A 15,297-nucleotide genomic window follows, 5' to 3' on the forward strand; every position below is an offset into this window, starting at 1 on the left:
CTTTTCCTGCCCTCTCAGCCTTAACCCTTTTTTTTTTGTTTTGTTTTGTTTTGCCTGTTACCTGACATTACTACTCTTCAGTTTGTTTCTGGGACTTTGCCATTCTACGAAGCACATGCTTCTGTGAAAGCTCATGTGGGAAAGAGCCCAGAGTTACAAAGCTGAATTGTTCCTGAATTATTTGCCAAAACAAGGCTAAGGAACACTAGGCAGTAAATGCTGATGGCATAATTTATACCACAAAGAGATGTACTTTCACTTTCCCAGTAAGTAATGCCTGTCACAACTGTATGATCTCATTATCATAAACCCAGAACAGTTTTAGCTTTTGTATGTATTGATTACCCATAGAGAGAGCTCCAGAATTTCCTTGTGGAAGACTCCACGGAAGTGACAACCACCGTGAAAGTCCCATTCACCCATTAGCCCTTCTTATCGATTTCCATTTAAAACCCAAATTGCTGGCTCCCTTTCAGGAGAGGATTTTGAGAGCGGAAGCTGCCAGCTTTCAGATTTCTCTGATATGCTGACCTTCTGGTTTGTAATTTTAGTGTTTTTTTTTGTAAACTACAGAGTTGGTATTGGTGAGACAGTATGTCAAGAGCTTTTTAATTTGCTTCAATTTCTTGAGTCTTTGCTGTAGGGAGAAGCTTCAGCAGAAAACTGGGTGAGTCTAACTCACTGCCCTGTAGAACCCATAGCATTACAAAACCTTGTGTGCCATGCACCTTGTGAACCTTCAACACGTCAATTGAATTGAAGGAAGCATCTACTGTCAGAGTCTTGACGTAGACTACTTTCTATAGAAGAGCAGTGGTAAATCCTACTCGTTTGACTTGCCTTTCACTTGAGCCACAAAGAGCCAGGCAGAAGGAGTCTTATGGGCCTAGTCTCACTTGCTCCCAATATAATAATCACCTGGCCCTTGGAGATAATATGATCCATAAAGAAGAATGGGGAAAAAAAGCAGGAGTTATTTGGTAAAACACTATTTTCATATGCTTCTTCTAATCTTTTAACAGTTGTATCCAGATTGGTTTGAAGAAATTGATGCTTTACATTTCCTTGAGACCTTTAATTGGGAAGGAGAGCCAAAAACCTTCCTAATAATGGCCGTGTCTTTTCACTACTGCCCAAAATGAAGCCACCATTCTCTTTGGTTGATATTCCATCACGCCATCAATTGTAACTTGCTGAAGTGCGTTTTGCTCAGTGGTTTATGCAGTGTATTATACCTTTTGCGATCTCTAAGATCATAAAGAAAGCAGTATCCTAGGGATTTGGCCAGCCAGCTTTGTTGAGCTCGTTATATTCTGACAGTTGCCCCCACTCCCCACCAGTCAGTTGACTGACTGTTTTGCACCTGAGACTCTCACTAGGGCGCTAAACAGCTATAGGTCTTCCCCCAGCAGCTAGTGTTTTGGACTTGTGCCCCAGAGGCAGGAGAGAGCCTAGTTCTCTCTGTCCTCCTTGGCCTTAAGTGGATTTAAGTAGAAGGCAACCCATTTGGCTTTCCCCATTAGAAGAACTAGAGAAGGTTCTAACAGTAAGAAGGGTTATACAACCTCAGTGAAAATACAGACACATAAAAATGGTGGTATTTCCAAGGACGTTGTCTACAGAGGAAGTCTGGGACCGCCAAGAAGAGCAACAAACAGAAAGAAAGAAGGAGCTGTTGACAGTTCCCTCTAGATACATCTGACCTTCCAGCAGGACTGATAAAGGAAGCAGGGTGGAAGGATGTGTGTTTGATGGACATTTCACAGATGACACAGCCCAGCATGCTGCCTTGATTTGGCTGCCTATTGATTTAGATTCTCTTTTCTTTACCATCCCAGAATTTCATCTGGGCCTAGATGTTCATTCAGAACTAAGTCTTTGCTGTAAGAGAAGCTTTTTCAGAACTGAAAGATATTTTAGCTGCCATCTTGTCTAACATCTTTATTTTAATAGGATAGAGGCAAGGGGAATCGCCTAGGTTCACAGTGCTAGCTGTAGGTGGTTAGTGCAGAGCTGAGACCAAGTTCTCAGCTCTCCCCCTTCCCAGCCTAGCAGCACCATCCTGGCTTTTATGATTAAACATTCTTTTAGTCAGCAACTGGTAAGACCCAGAGTTTAATTAAAGATTGCTAATTCTGTTTCTGCCATTTCTCTACAATTGATAGAGAAAATGTGGGGGTAATTTAGTTGCCATCCACATGAGGTACACGTAGTGTGGAAGTTGGTATTTTATAATCCTTTTTTGGTCTGTGTACCTCAAGAACTACTCTCGTATCCTTGGGAACATAGCAGCTTAAAAAAAAAAAGAACTTCCTTTTTTTCTTTCAGCAATACATGTTCATTGCAGGAAATTAGAAAATATAGAATAAGAAAAAAGAATAAAAATTTGAAAACAGTACCACCCTCCAAATCACCTTTCAGACTTTGTGTGTGTGTGTTGTCTATACATACACTTACATAGGTATATTTGTACATACATACATCCATGTATAGACTTTCCACATTAATAAAACCTATTTCTCTAATGTCAGTTTTAATAGGTAGATAATATTGTGCATGTAACATAATTTATCTAACTGACACAGTATTATTGGAAATGTGGGTCTTTCCCCCCCAATGTTAATTGCATGTTGAACAGCCTTAATCAGTATCCTCTGAAAAAAAATCTTTTCACATTCCTTTAATTATCCCTTGAGGATAAATTTATAGAAATAGTTATACTGAGCCAAAAAACCACACATATCTGTAAGGCTTTTAGTATTTCTAGCTTGATTGCCTTCCAGAAAGATAGCCGTTTACATTCTTTCCATCAGAGTGGGAGAGGACCTTGGCACTTAAGTGAAAAAGTAAAATAAGGACATCAACCACTGATTCTTATAGTCAAGGCTGGATGAGTTACCTGGGTTTCTCTTTTGTCAAAGTGTTATGAAGCTATGAGCATATTGTTATGACCGGTAAGACATTATAAACAGCGTTCTATGAGAAGCTTACAGGGGCTCCTGGGCAGTTCAGTCAGTTAAATATCTGACTTCGGCTCAGGTCATGATCTTGTGTTTCATGAGTTCAAGCCCCACGTCGGGCTCTGTGCTGACACCTCAGAGCCTGGAGCCTGCTTCCAGTTCTATGTCTCCTTCTCTCTCTGCCCCTCCCCTGCTCACACTCTGTACCTCTCTCTCAAAAATAAATAAACATTTAAAAAATATGTTAAAAAAAAGTAAGAAGTGGGGCGCCTGGGTGGCTCAGTCAGTTAAGCGTCCGACTTTGGCCCAGGTCATGATCTCACAGCCTATGAGTTCTGTGTTGACATCTCAGAGCCTGGAACCTGCTTCCGATTCTGTGTCCCCCTCTCTCTCTCTGCCCTTCCCCCACTCACACTCTGTCTGTCTCTCTCTCAAAAATGAATAAATGTGAAAAAAAAAAAGCTGACAATAGTTCCACAAGGAGTTCTATGCGTGCCTTACTTCAATAATGTGTACACTTTGCAATCCAAACAGAATGATGCCATGGCCAGAGAGATTTCTGCTGAGTGCATGTTAGTCAGACAAGGGTTAAACAGCTGATGTCTTAGTGCCCTGACATCAGACTTTCAAAATATCTTCTCCATCACAAGTCAAGATGAGATCTTTATGTTCCGCTACTTAGAGTGGCAAAGGTGACTGTTTATTTAGTGCTTTTGTATTTTCTTGACCTGTGCTAAGGACTTCACATGACCGTATTATCTTCTTTGATTCCAGCACAAACCAATGTGGCAGGTGTTGTTACCTGTGTATTACAGATGAGGTGTTTGAAGCACAGAGAAATGAGCTAATTTACCTATGATCCCAAAGTCAGTATGTGTACTTTTGAAACCAGGTGTACTTTTTTGACATCACAGTCTGTGTTCTGCTCCGTGATGTGGTTTTGGCTCCCCAGTAACCAGGCTTCTTATTATTCCAGATAATCCAACCTCAGTCGTACTTACCGCACTTAAACATAGGTTTTGCATCACAAGGAAATGTCTGCTGGATATCTATCCGTAGGGCCTTAGCCTTTGTTCTTAATCCTCAGAGGCCAGATCTGATAGAATCCATTTGTGGGTCCCTCTTAATGCTTTTTCCTTTTTATTTCCAGTAGTCTTTATGTGCTTTAAGATACATTTAAAGCTAGATGAGAATTTAGGCTAGGATGATTTTGTATTTTTCATCATCTTAAATAATGTTTACATTTTGCCCAGGTATATGCACAGGGCCTGTGACTAGTATTCTTAAAAACAAAACAAAACAAAACATAAACAAAACTCTATTCTGAATGATAAAGATTCCCACTTTTCCAAAATTAATTTCTCGGTAACCTTAAGCCCATCAAGTGTCAATGTAGTTTTTATTACTGCAGAATGATTTAACTTGGGTTAACTTGGATTTCCTGAAGGGTTCTCATTCTCGACACCGGCTTTCTTTGTTGTTCCAGCTGAATGCACAGTCAGGTCAGCTTGTTTTTCTTGCTGTATCTCTGTAAATGAAGCCTTTTCCAGAAAATCGACAGCCAAGCCCTTCCTTTCTTATTCTGAGCGTCCAGCACATTCTGCTCAAACTGCTGGGTAAATAGACCTGTCCCTATTCACAGTCATGGCACAAGAGCTTCGTGTCATCTCACCTTAAAAAATAACAAAAGAAAAGTCCCATCATCTTAAATATTGCAGCCCTTGTATTTAGTTTCTTGAGAAACGAAAGAGCTATTTCTAAGGAACATTTAGGATTGCAACATGGTGTTTGTTGTTGGAGTTTCGCTCCTTCCTAAAGAGTGGTCCGCCAGAGTGACAGTTGTTCCCAAACTGTTGGCAGGGCATTTGCTCTGTGATCTCTGAGATGTAACGTGGACTCTTTGTTCTGGAGTGAGAAGTGGCCAGAAATGGACACCTGATTTCAGAAATACTTTTGATGAGACTGGCATCTTCAGAATCTGTTTTGTCTGCTGGGTCAGGAAATCTGGCTCTGCTTTATAGGTGTTGTCATACTTTTAGACTGTAGAACATGGAGCCCTGAACCCCTGTCTTCATTTACCCTTCGTGAATTTAGCAAAGCGTTCAGAGAATATGGTGCTTTTGTCTAGTAAGCAGTAAATGTAAAAGGTGTATTTCATTACTCACCCTGGAAAGTATCCGTTGGGTACAGATAAGTATCCATAGTTAATTCCTGAAACTACCATTGGCTGATGGCTTTCTTTTCTCCACTAATACATGAGACTTTCTTTTCTCCACTAGTATATGGTGATGATGGTTTCATATAATGGTACACAAGGTTCTTTCTTATCCAGAGCTCAGTCTTCTGGAACTTTGGAGTCTTAGATGTAGATGTAGCCAGAAGAAACCTCCAGAACCTGTTTGGTAGTACAGAAGCAGGCCCACGGCACTGAGTAAGCTGAAAGAGCTGCAAGACCTAAAGATGTTGAGATGTGCGGCGTCAGCTCCTCAGTGAGTGGCTCATTCTAGAAGGCCAGCCTTTTCATGTGTCACTGAGAAGTGTGGGAGAAACAACAGGAGATGGAGAGCGGGACAGAAATAGCACAAGCAGCAGCAGTGGGGAGGGCAGGGATGGTAACTGAAGATGGAAATGTGGGGATTCACATCCTGAGCAGCAAGAAGTGTAGAGAAGAGCCAGTGGTGCAAAGGGCGTTAGGTGGTAGAAGGTATAAGTTATGGAAATGTTGGGTGGGACAACGGGGTGGAGAACAGGAGGTCTTGGGACAGCAGAGAAGGCAATAGGTGGGGAAACAATGTATATAGTGAATCTGAACTTCACATGAGAGCAGGCGCATTCAGGGTGGTATGGCCGTAGATTGTAAACCTGAACACGAATACAGGAGCAGTCAGATGGTTATTGGTAGATGGGAATCAGCCATAATGTTTTCGTATTATATCCATGAGAGTTGGAAGTATGAGTGAATGTGTGTTGAATGAGTGCATGCATGCGTACGCCATCTTTACTGTGTGTGTGTTGGGAATGGGGTGGGTGTATGGGTGTACTTACAGGAATATGTACACAAAGAACACTTTGAAGGCAGCATGTACAAAGCTGAAGGCGTACCTGTTCTGTCCTAGGTCTCATAGCAGATGGACCTCTCTATCCAGGATAACTGAGGATTGGTGGGGTTGAACTGAGGTTGGGTTCCACAGCCAGTCTAACAGGGTGTCTAAAGTCAAGTATCTGATGTGACTACTTGGTCAAAGGCAGAGCACGGTGAGATACGAGTCAACAGCCAGACCACATGGAAACCTGCCTGTGGAAGGCATATCTACAGTCGACAGAGGCAGGGGCAGAAGAGAAGCAAGATCAGACAGACGCTGGGAACTGTGCCCAATGGGTCTGCAGGACCTCAGCAGACTCGTGGGCCTCCAGGACTGACGCCGTCCTAAGGTGCATACATCTGACAGTGCAAACCAGCACAGATGGCCAGGGTGGAGGGCTCATGGCAGGCATTTACCAGGCTCTCTCTGTATATCACAGCCAGTTATAGCTGGTGATGCTAGTAACCTGTTTACAGACAAGGAAGGACACAGTATATTTTAGAAAATTATCTAATGACTATTTAAAATTTTAAAGTCTCAAATGTTCTTCTTTGAGATGTATTTTTGAGAGAGAGAGAGAGAGCACAAGCAGGGGAGGGGCAGGGAGAGAGGAAGACACAGAATCCAAAGCAGGCTCCAGGCTCCAAGCTGTCAGCACAGAGCTGGATGCAGGGCTCGAACTCGTGAACCGTGAGATCATGACCTGAGCTGAAGTCGGACGCTTGACTGAGCCATCCAGGCTCCCCTGAAATCAAAAATGTTTTAAAGCTCTCTGGTAAACTATAGAATAACCCATTCCCTAAATATTCCAAATGGGCATTCTTCTTTGCATCTGAAAAAATATTTCCTCCTTTCCAAAGTATGTCTGTGGACATTATTCTTTGGGATTTTTACAGCATTGCCCTGAAATGGGTAAGCGTTTGTTGTGGTTTTTGCTGCTGTTGTTCATTCATCTCCATTTCACAGATTAAACAGACTGTCTAAAGTGATCCAACCGGCTAGTGGCAGAGGGAGGGGGGCCCAGGTGTTCTGAGTTCTAGCTCTCGCCATAACGACATAGTACAGAATCATCAATTGCCCTCGCATGTGGTTGACTATGACCCCAAACGAGTGAGCCAGGGAAAATGCCCACAGGGAGCTATAATCTGTTCTCTCATGTTTTCACAGGACTGCCTCTCCACTAAGAAATCTGCTTTTCACCCTCTACGTCAGCATTCTGTGAAGGCAGTTTTGGTGTTTAAAGTAAAAGAAAATGAACTTGGGTTTTGTTTTGTTTTGCCTCTCCTTAAATAGTGGGTCTGAAACCTCTCAAACCTACCTCATTCTCAAAGAGATTTTAGTTTTCCTCCTACAGTTCTGGTATCATTGTAGGCGCATTCGTGTCTCCCTTCCTTGTCAGGAGTCAGAATGAGATTCTGAGATACCTTGAGTGACTGGTGACGGAGAATAAAGAGGGAAGACACTACTAAGAAATCACATAAAAAGAAGCTTGGAAATTGAAAGAGATGCCAGGAGGTTGGATCAGTGGAGTCACAAAATCATTCCTTAATTCTGGAATGAGCAGTGCATACGATTTATATATATGGCATATGAATGATTTATAAAACGTTGTTTCTCTGCAAGATCGTTAACAATCCCAGGGCAAGAATAAAAGGGGAGGGGATTTAGTCCAGTGTCTTTACAGCCACATCCCGACGGCCTCTGTGTTATGCCCTGCAGTTGTGAGCAGAGAAGTGCCCGTTACATAGCCTACAGGCTAGGATTGTTTAAATGTGGAGGTTGCCAGGCGAGGTGACTTATGCTTCTTATTCCCTACCCGAGTGTAGAGACTTGGTCGGAGGCTGTGAGGATGACCTCATCCCATTACATTTCAAGGCAGCTGTGCCCGTGAGAGCCAGGCGGCTGTTCCCTAGCGATAGTCCATTTTCACATCTCATTCATAATTGAGGTGAGTGGGGATAATTTTTGCCCATTATAGGAGGTGGTTACATCAGACCTCCAGTGGCATACCAAAGCTCTCATTATTGCAGCTTAACAAAAGTAACCTAGTCTCCTAACAAGATCTACGTTACTCTGTGAAGTGCAGGTTCTAGGAGGGAGAAAAATGGAAGATAGTGCTCAAGTCCCAATCCATAAAAGTGAACGGGAGAGATGCTGCTACCTTCTACGTGGAAACAGTGTCCGAAAAGTGTCTGAACTCATCTGGTCAGATTTGACTATAACACAGTACTTACTCTTGGGTTTTCACATCGCTACTTGTCCTCTGCGTCTCCTCTGAAGAGGAGAAAGCAGTTAAATGCAGCTGTCTCCTTTAGTGACATTGCATATTGATGAATTGAGCCCGTTTACATATCTTTTAAATTCCGAAAATTCTGTTATCATCTTTACATTCGTACAGGTGGTTCCAGAAAAGAAATCACCGAACACTGGGAATGGCTTGAGCAGAATCTGCTGCAGACACTCTCCATCTTTGAAAACGAGAATGATATCACCACATTTGTGAGAGGAAAAATACAGGTAGTGGGTTGTCTGTTTTGTTTAGTTTTAACTTTTAATTGGAAATAATTTCAAACTTACGGAAAAGTTGTAAAAATAAGAATTGTGTAAAGCCTACCTGTAGACCATCTGCATATTCTCCTGTTGTTAGCATTTTACCCAGCTACATCATCGTTTGAGTGCTCATTTACTTTCTATTGGAGAGGAATTTCCTCCAAATACCTCACTGTGTATTTCTAAGAATGTTCTATTGAATAATAACACTGCAGTTATCACCCACAATAAATTTAACATTAACATCGTACCTTAATATTTGGCACATATTCCAATTTTGTTCATTGACCCAATTACAACATTTTTTTCTTTTCAGTCCAGCACAAGATCTAGTTTAGGAAGCTGTTGAGTTCGTTTTCGTCTGTTGTCTTCTTCAATCTGAACATTTCTATAGCCTTTCTCTGTCTTTTATGACATTCATGATTTTAAGTATAAGTTCTGGGTTTTTTAATGGGATGTTTTTCATTTTGGGTTTTGTCAGATATTTCCTATGATTTGATTCTGATTATGTATTCCCAGGTGGAACACTTCATAAGTGATCTTATGTCCTTGTAAGAGTATCAGTTCTGGGGACACATGATACCCATCTCCCCTCATTGGGAGATATAACCCCAGCCAGGTGTTACCTAACTCTCCACTGTAGAGTTACTAATTTTGCCTTTTCAAATAATAAACAATTTGAACTTGTCTGTAGGAAAACATTTTAAGGCTACACAAATATCCTATTCCTTATCAAAACTTCCCCATGATTTAGTGAGGAATCATCCCTTGACGATTTTTTTTGTCTGAACCAATCTTTTCTGTGATGTTTTTACAAACTGATAATTTTCCAACTCCAGCATTCTCTATAAGAATGCTATTCTACTATGAGCAAGGGCTCTCTCGTCATTTATTTATCTATTTGTTTTGGTATCGACTCATGGATTCCTGTTTTTCGGTTGTTAAAGTTTCATTACTGGGCTTAATTATTTTGGTACTCACACTATCCCAAGTTTAGCTAGAGGAAACACCTACAGATTGCCTCCTTTGTCCTTGTGACATGTCCCTGTTGCTTTTTTGAGCACTTCTTTACTTCTGCTATAGCAGGATGTCTTAGACTCCTCTGCACTTTCTCCGTCCCAGTCCTGGAATCAGCCATTTGTTTCCATTTGCTTTCAGTTTCAGGCCCTATCTCCTTTCCCGCATAGTTTAATATTATTTTTTGCATGCAGAAAATTTTAACATACTTCTGAAAGTTTAAATTCCTCAAAATGTTACTCCCTTCTGCAGTCTTGCTATCCTGTTCTCCCCAACCCCTTGCAATTAACCAACCTCATTGTTATCGGGCCTGTGCTTCCTGTGTTTCTTTTTGTGAAAAGAGGCTGGTATATGTTTTGTTTTGTTTTTTAATTTCTCTTTAATTCTTACACATAAGCCTTCATGTATATATGCTCCTCTGCATTTGCTCTTTTCAGTCAGTAACTCTTGGGTAACACCTCATATCAGTTCATAGAGAGTATCCACATGTTGTGTGTGATTATTTGTTATTTAAAAAACATTTTAATAGTTTGGTTTTTATGTTGAAATATTATTAATTTTTAGATTTACAGAAGAACTGTAAAGATAGGACAGAGAATTCCCATAGACCCTACCACTCAGCTTCCATTAATATTAATATCTTCTATAACCATAGTATATTTATCAAAACAAAGAAATGAACATTAATGCAATATTGCTAACTAAAAGCTTAATTTGGATTTTACCAGTTTTGCCATTTCATGTCCTTTTTTATTCCATGATCCAATCCAGGTTCCCATGTTGCATTTAGTGCCTAATTCTTTTTAATGGGTGCATATTATGTGTGTACGTACTGTAGAGAATTCAGCACTCTTTTATGCTTGAACATTTAAGTGGTTTACGATATTGTATAATTATACTTATCTGTCTACATATACACACATACACACAAATATACAGTATATGCATGAATTATACTTCATGCATATAGTAATAAACATGTATGTATATATGCATGTGTATTTTTGTATTGTAGAGATGTATCTTTAAGATAAACTGGTAGAGTAGAAAATGCATGTAGAAAATGCTGAATATTACCAAATGCCCCCTCCCCCCCGCTACAGGAATTGTAACCTTTTACATTCCCATTGGCTTGTAGGGGAATGCCTGTTTCCCCACAGGATAATCCACCCACAGGTAGATTATCAAGCTTTTGAGTTTTTGTCAATCTGATGGGAGAAAAATATTTTAGTGTTGTTTTAATTTGTATTTACCTCACTTATAAGTGAAGTTGAACATCTGAGGTATTTAATGGCCATTTTTATATAGCTATAGATTGTCTGCTGGTGTCTTTTGCCTATTTTTCTATGGGACTTTAGTCTTATTTTTCTTTAATTTTTAAAAGTTCTTTTATATAAAAGCCATTAGCCTTTTGTCGGTGATATTTTCTCTGAATTTGTCATTTGTCTTTTGACTTTGCTCATGATAGTTTTTGCCATGGGATGCTTAAATGTTTTATTTAGTCAAGATTAGAAATTCTTTCCAGATTTTTAGTCGTAGTTAGAAAGCATTTCTTTATGCCCAGATTAAGGAAGAATTCTAGGAGGTGATCTGATAGTTTGCTTCTCATTAAAATTCCACAGGATGGTCAATTTCTGTTTGATTTCTTCTCCTTCACTAAACTTTTACATGAGCAAGTAGTAATTTCATAATCTGAAAAAGAAGTGGAATTTCATTGCTGTTTAGGGTCTAATGTTGTGGAAGGAGAGAACTGAATTTTACCTGGACCACATAAAATTAGAGAGGGCTAAGTAGCACAAAAACACATACAACTCATCACCCTCTCCCTTTCTCCCTCCCTTTGCCCCTCAAGATGGATATTTATCACTGCTTCAAGACGGCTGATTTCAGTTCATTTCTACTCTGTTGTAATTAAAGAGACTAGACACGTAATGAAGAGGGTAAAAATGAGAGCAAGGAGGACATTGGAAAGGTTCAGTTTGAAGCTGGGAGGAGGTGAGAGCTTCCAAACAAAAAAGGGGTTCCTGAGTAATGGAGAGTTGTGTTACTGATAAAACCCATCTGATTTTATAACTTCTTCATTTCATTTCTGAGTCATGTACTGACCTTCTGGGAAGTAGTGTAGATGGAGAGAGTGTGAGTTTCCTCATTTGACCGTGTCATAGGGGGCAGCGACTGGTGCCAGAAAGGGCGTGAGGCCTCTTTCCCATCCAGGAAACACTACTGAGGTTCTCCATTACAATTTCCTAGTCCTCCCTCAGATGGCATGTCTTTGGATGATAGATACAAATAAAGAGCTATAGGAGGAAACTGAAACTTAGAAGTGACAATAGCCAGGAGGAAAACAAAAACAAACGTGAAAAAACAAAAAATAAAACAAGAACCAATTATGTCAAATAGCTGTTCTTCTCACTGTTTTTATTACACCCAAAATGTCACATTTAATTCCCGTGAAACCAATTATGAAGAAGGAATTGCTATTAATGCAATTATGTGTGAAAGAATGTCATTCATGTGCAAATGAATGGTTTAAGCATTCCCAGTTGTCCAGTAATGAAGGGAACCAACAAATTTATTTGTTTTGAGATTTAATTAACTTTTATAAATTATAAATCTAATAATTAACTACAGAGGCAGCCATAATCCAAACCCATAGAGTGTATTTCTTTCTAGATTTCTGGAGTGCATTTTATCATAATAGTAGTCTTACCATACATGTCTTTGTTTCCTTGACTGGTATTGTTATATAATTTTTAGTTGTTGTTTTAATAATGGCATATCATCCCACTATTGACCTTATAATTCCTCTCTTTCTAGAAGTCTCCCTAGCTTCTAGGCCAAGGGGAGCAGACACAAACAGTAATATAATGCAGTGAACACTTGTGTTCATATAAGGTTTCTTATAGTTTTTCTTTCCTTTGGGATAGATTACAAAATGTTGCTTACTGAGTTAGTATACACATTTTTAATGGACCTTACTAGAGATTATCAGTGTATTGGAATCCCTGTGTAATTTGCTTACTTTTCAACAATCTGGTTGTTTAAATGGTTTTGCAAAGTTAATAGGTCTTGTTTTAATTTTGTCTTTGATTGATTATGAGGTTGGACTTTTTTTATGTTTGCTAAGTTAATTTTCCTTTTTGTGAATTCTCTGTCAGTGTCCTTTGCATATTTAAATTTATATTGGACCTCCCAAGTATTTGGATTATATGTGGAGTTGTTGCCTGGAATCAGGGCAACCAATTGTATGTTGTGTAGAGCCTGTAGAACATAAAAGAAGGAGAGGGGCGCCTGGGTGGCTCAGTTGGTTGAGCATCCGACTTTGGCTCAGGTCATGATCTCACAGCTCGTGAGTTCAAGCCCCGCGTCAGGCTTTTTGCTGACAGCTCAGAGCCTGGAGCCTGCTTCGGATTCTGTATCTCCCTCTCTCTCTGCCCCTAACCCACTCGCATTCTGTCTCTGTCTTTCTCAAAAATAAATAAACGTTAAAAAATTTTTTTTAATAAATTAAAAAAATAAAGGAAGGAGATATTCCATCCCTTTGTTCCATCATCCAGTCCACCTGGCTAAAAAATTATAGCAAACTAAGGAGAGGTTCTTCATTCTGGATCCTCTCTTTTCTTAAAGGTGGGGAAGTTGGGAGTTGAACCTTAATAGGGACTATTACCTTTACTCTTGAAATTACTTGGCAAGGCCTGGTCTGTTGACAGTAGTGTATTAGGCCCTGGAGTGTTCCAGAGTATTGTTTCTCAATTCAGTAGCCTCATAAATTCTCTCATAAATTTAGATGAGCATTCTAAAAGTGTGGTATTTAGTAGATCTTGGATAATGTCGTTTGAATATTTTTCCACTCAAAAAAAGAGTATCATTTGGTTTGTTATACATCACTTCCTTCTAATAGTCTCCTTATTCTGACTTTAGGTCCAAGCCCTGCTAAGTGGTCCAGGAAAGAGCAAGTATTAGCCCACTTGAGGGTCTCCAAGCTTTCTCTCAGTCTATTGGCCATCAGGATTCCCTAGGAACCTGACTGCTACTAGTTATTAGTGGGTTCCCATTCAGTCACTTTTATTTATTTGTTTATTTCTTCTTATATAAAAATTTTCGATCCCCCTCTAAAGGCACTGATAACTTGAAATGTCACACAAGCTGTAGGTGGATTTGCCAACTGGGAAAGGTTTTTCCATCCTTCTTCTGAACTGGCTACTTCTTCCCACCCAGAGGTTCAGTGCCCTCATGCCACCTCACGGTTGTCTAAAGTTTCCTAATAGAGCACGCTACCAAAGCACGCTCACCCCCAAAATAGCTTTAGTTCAAAATGGATCTTCCCTGGTCTCCATCAAAGCCAACCATCTCTATTCTTTCTATGTAGAAGTAGCTTTGAGAAAAGTAGAGCTTGACCTTTGGGATGGCTCTACCATGGTGAGCTAGGAGAAGCAGTAGAACTTGCAAAATCTTTACATCTTCACATTTGGAAAATAAAACTATGGGCTTCATCCTAAGTGAACTTAATAACATGATTAGCACCAACAAACAGATACACAGATCTATATTGTCATTTCAAAATATTTTAGTACGCAGATGCTCCTTGGTAACTGGCTTAGAATTTGGGGGTTGCCTTCGAAAATAATTGATCAATTTTAAAGAAAATTCTAGCATTAGAAATTGTTCTCTTCTTTCCTCTCCAATATCTATAGCATACAGAAAAAAGCAGCCCCAGTCATGTTAATACTGGCCGCATGCCTTGTTTTATCCTCGCTTAGGGCATCATTGCAGAGTATAACAAGATCAACGATGTGAAGGAAGATGATGACACGGAGAAGTTTAAAGAAGCCATCGTGAAATTCCACAGGCTGTTTGGGATGCCCGAGGAAGAGAAGCTCGTCAACTATTATTCTTGTAGCTACTGGAAGGGGAAGGTCCCCCGTCAGGGTTGGATGTACCTCAGTATTAACCACCTTTGCTTTTACTCTTTCCTTATGGGAAGGGAAGGTGAGTTGTCTAGAATTTCAGGGGGAAGCTTGGGAGAGTCTGCTGAGATTCACCCTGAACTCATAAACCACATCAAAGTGCCAAAAATAGGTCTGTAGTTATGACTGGGTCAACACTGTGTTTTAACTATTTAACAAGTGAAGTCAATTATTTTTGTCTAATATTTGTAAACAAAAATGGTTGTTAAGTAATAAAGATTCACCAAAGTTATAGTTAATGCAGTTGACGTGAACTTAAATCCATAATGATTATGAACTCAGAATTTATGTGGTTTGAGTTTGTCTCTTAAGCAAACAAAATAGTAATAAATACGGGCATGCAAGCTCAAAGGAAAGGAGTGCACCGAGATTGGGGGTTGGTTTGTGAGGCTGAAGGATCCTCAGGGGCTTTGAAGGAGCCAGGTGTTGACCAGCCTTGTTCCCTGTGCTCAGCCAAGCTGGTAATCCGGTGGGTGGACATCACACAGCTTGAGAAGAATGCCACGCTGCTTCTCCCTGATGTGATCAAAGTGAGCACGAGGTCCAGCGAACATTTCTTCTCTGTATTTCTCAACATCAATGAGACTTTCAAGTTAATGGAGCAGCTTGCCAACATAGCCATGAGGCAACTTTTAGACAACGAGGGATTTGAACAAGATAGATCCCTGCCCAAACTGAAAAAGAAGTCTCCTAAAAAAGTGTCGGCTCTAAAACGGTAGG

The 15,297-nt window shown here is 40.1% G+C and overlaps 1 protein-coding gene across 1 annotated transcript in view; it reads left to right on the top strand.

The window, feature by feature from the left end:
* Nucleotides 1–15,297, top strand: part of TBC1D9 (TBC1 domain family member 9) — a 114,266-nt gene that overhangs the window by 53,975 nt on the left and 44,994 nt on the right. The window contains exons 3-5 of the mRNA XM_042935431.1: nt 8,442–8,560; nt 14,371–14,599; nt 15,031–15,292. Coding sequence (XP_042791365.1) covers nt 8,442–8,560; nt 14,371–14,599; nt 15,031–15,292 — 610 coding nt within the window. The remainder of the gene's footprint in view (nt 1–8,441; nt 8,561–14,370; nt 14,600–15,030; nt 15,293–15,297) is intronic.

Source organism: Panthera leo, chromosome B1, assembly GCF_018350215.1.
Source record: "Panthera leo isolate Ple1 chromosome B1, P.leo_Ple1_pat1.1, whole genome shotgun sequence".
Lineage (NCBI taxonomy): Eukaryota > Metazoa > Chordata > Mammalia > Carnivora > Felidae > Panthera > Panthera leo.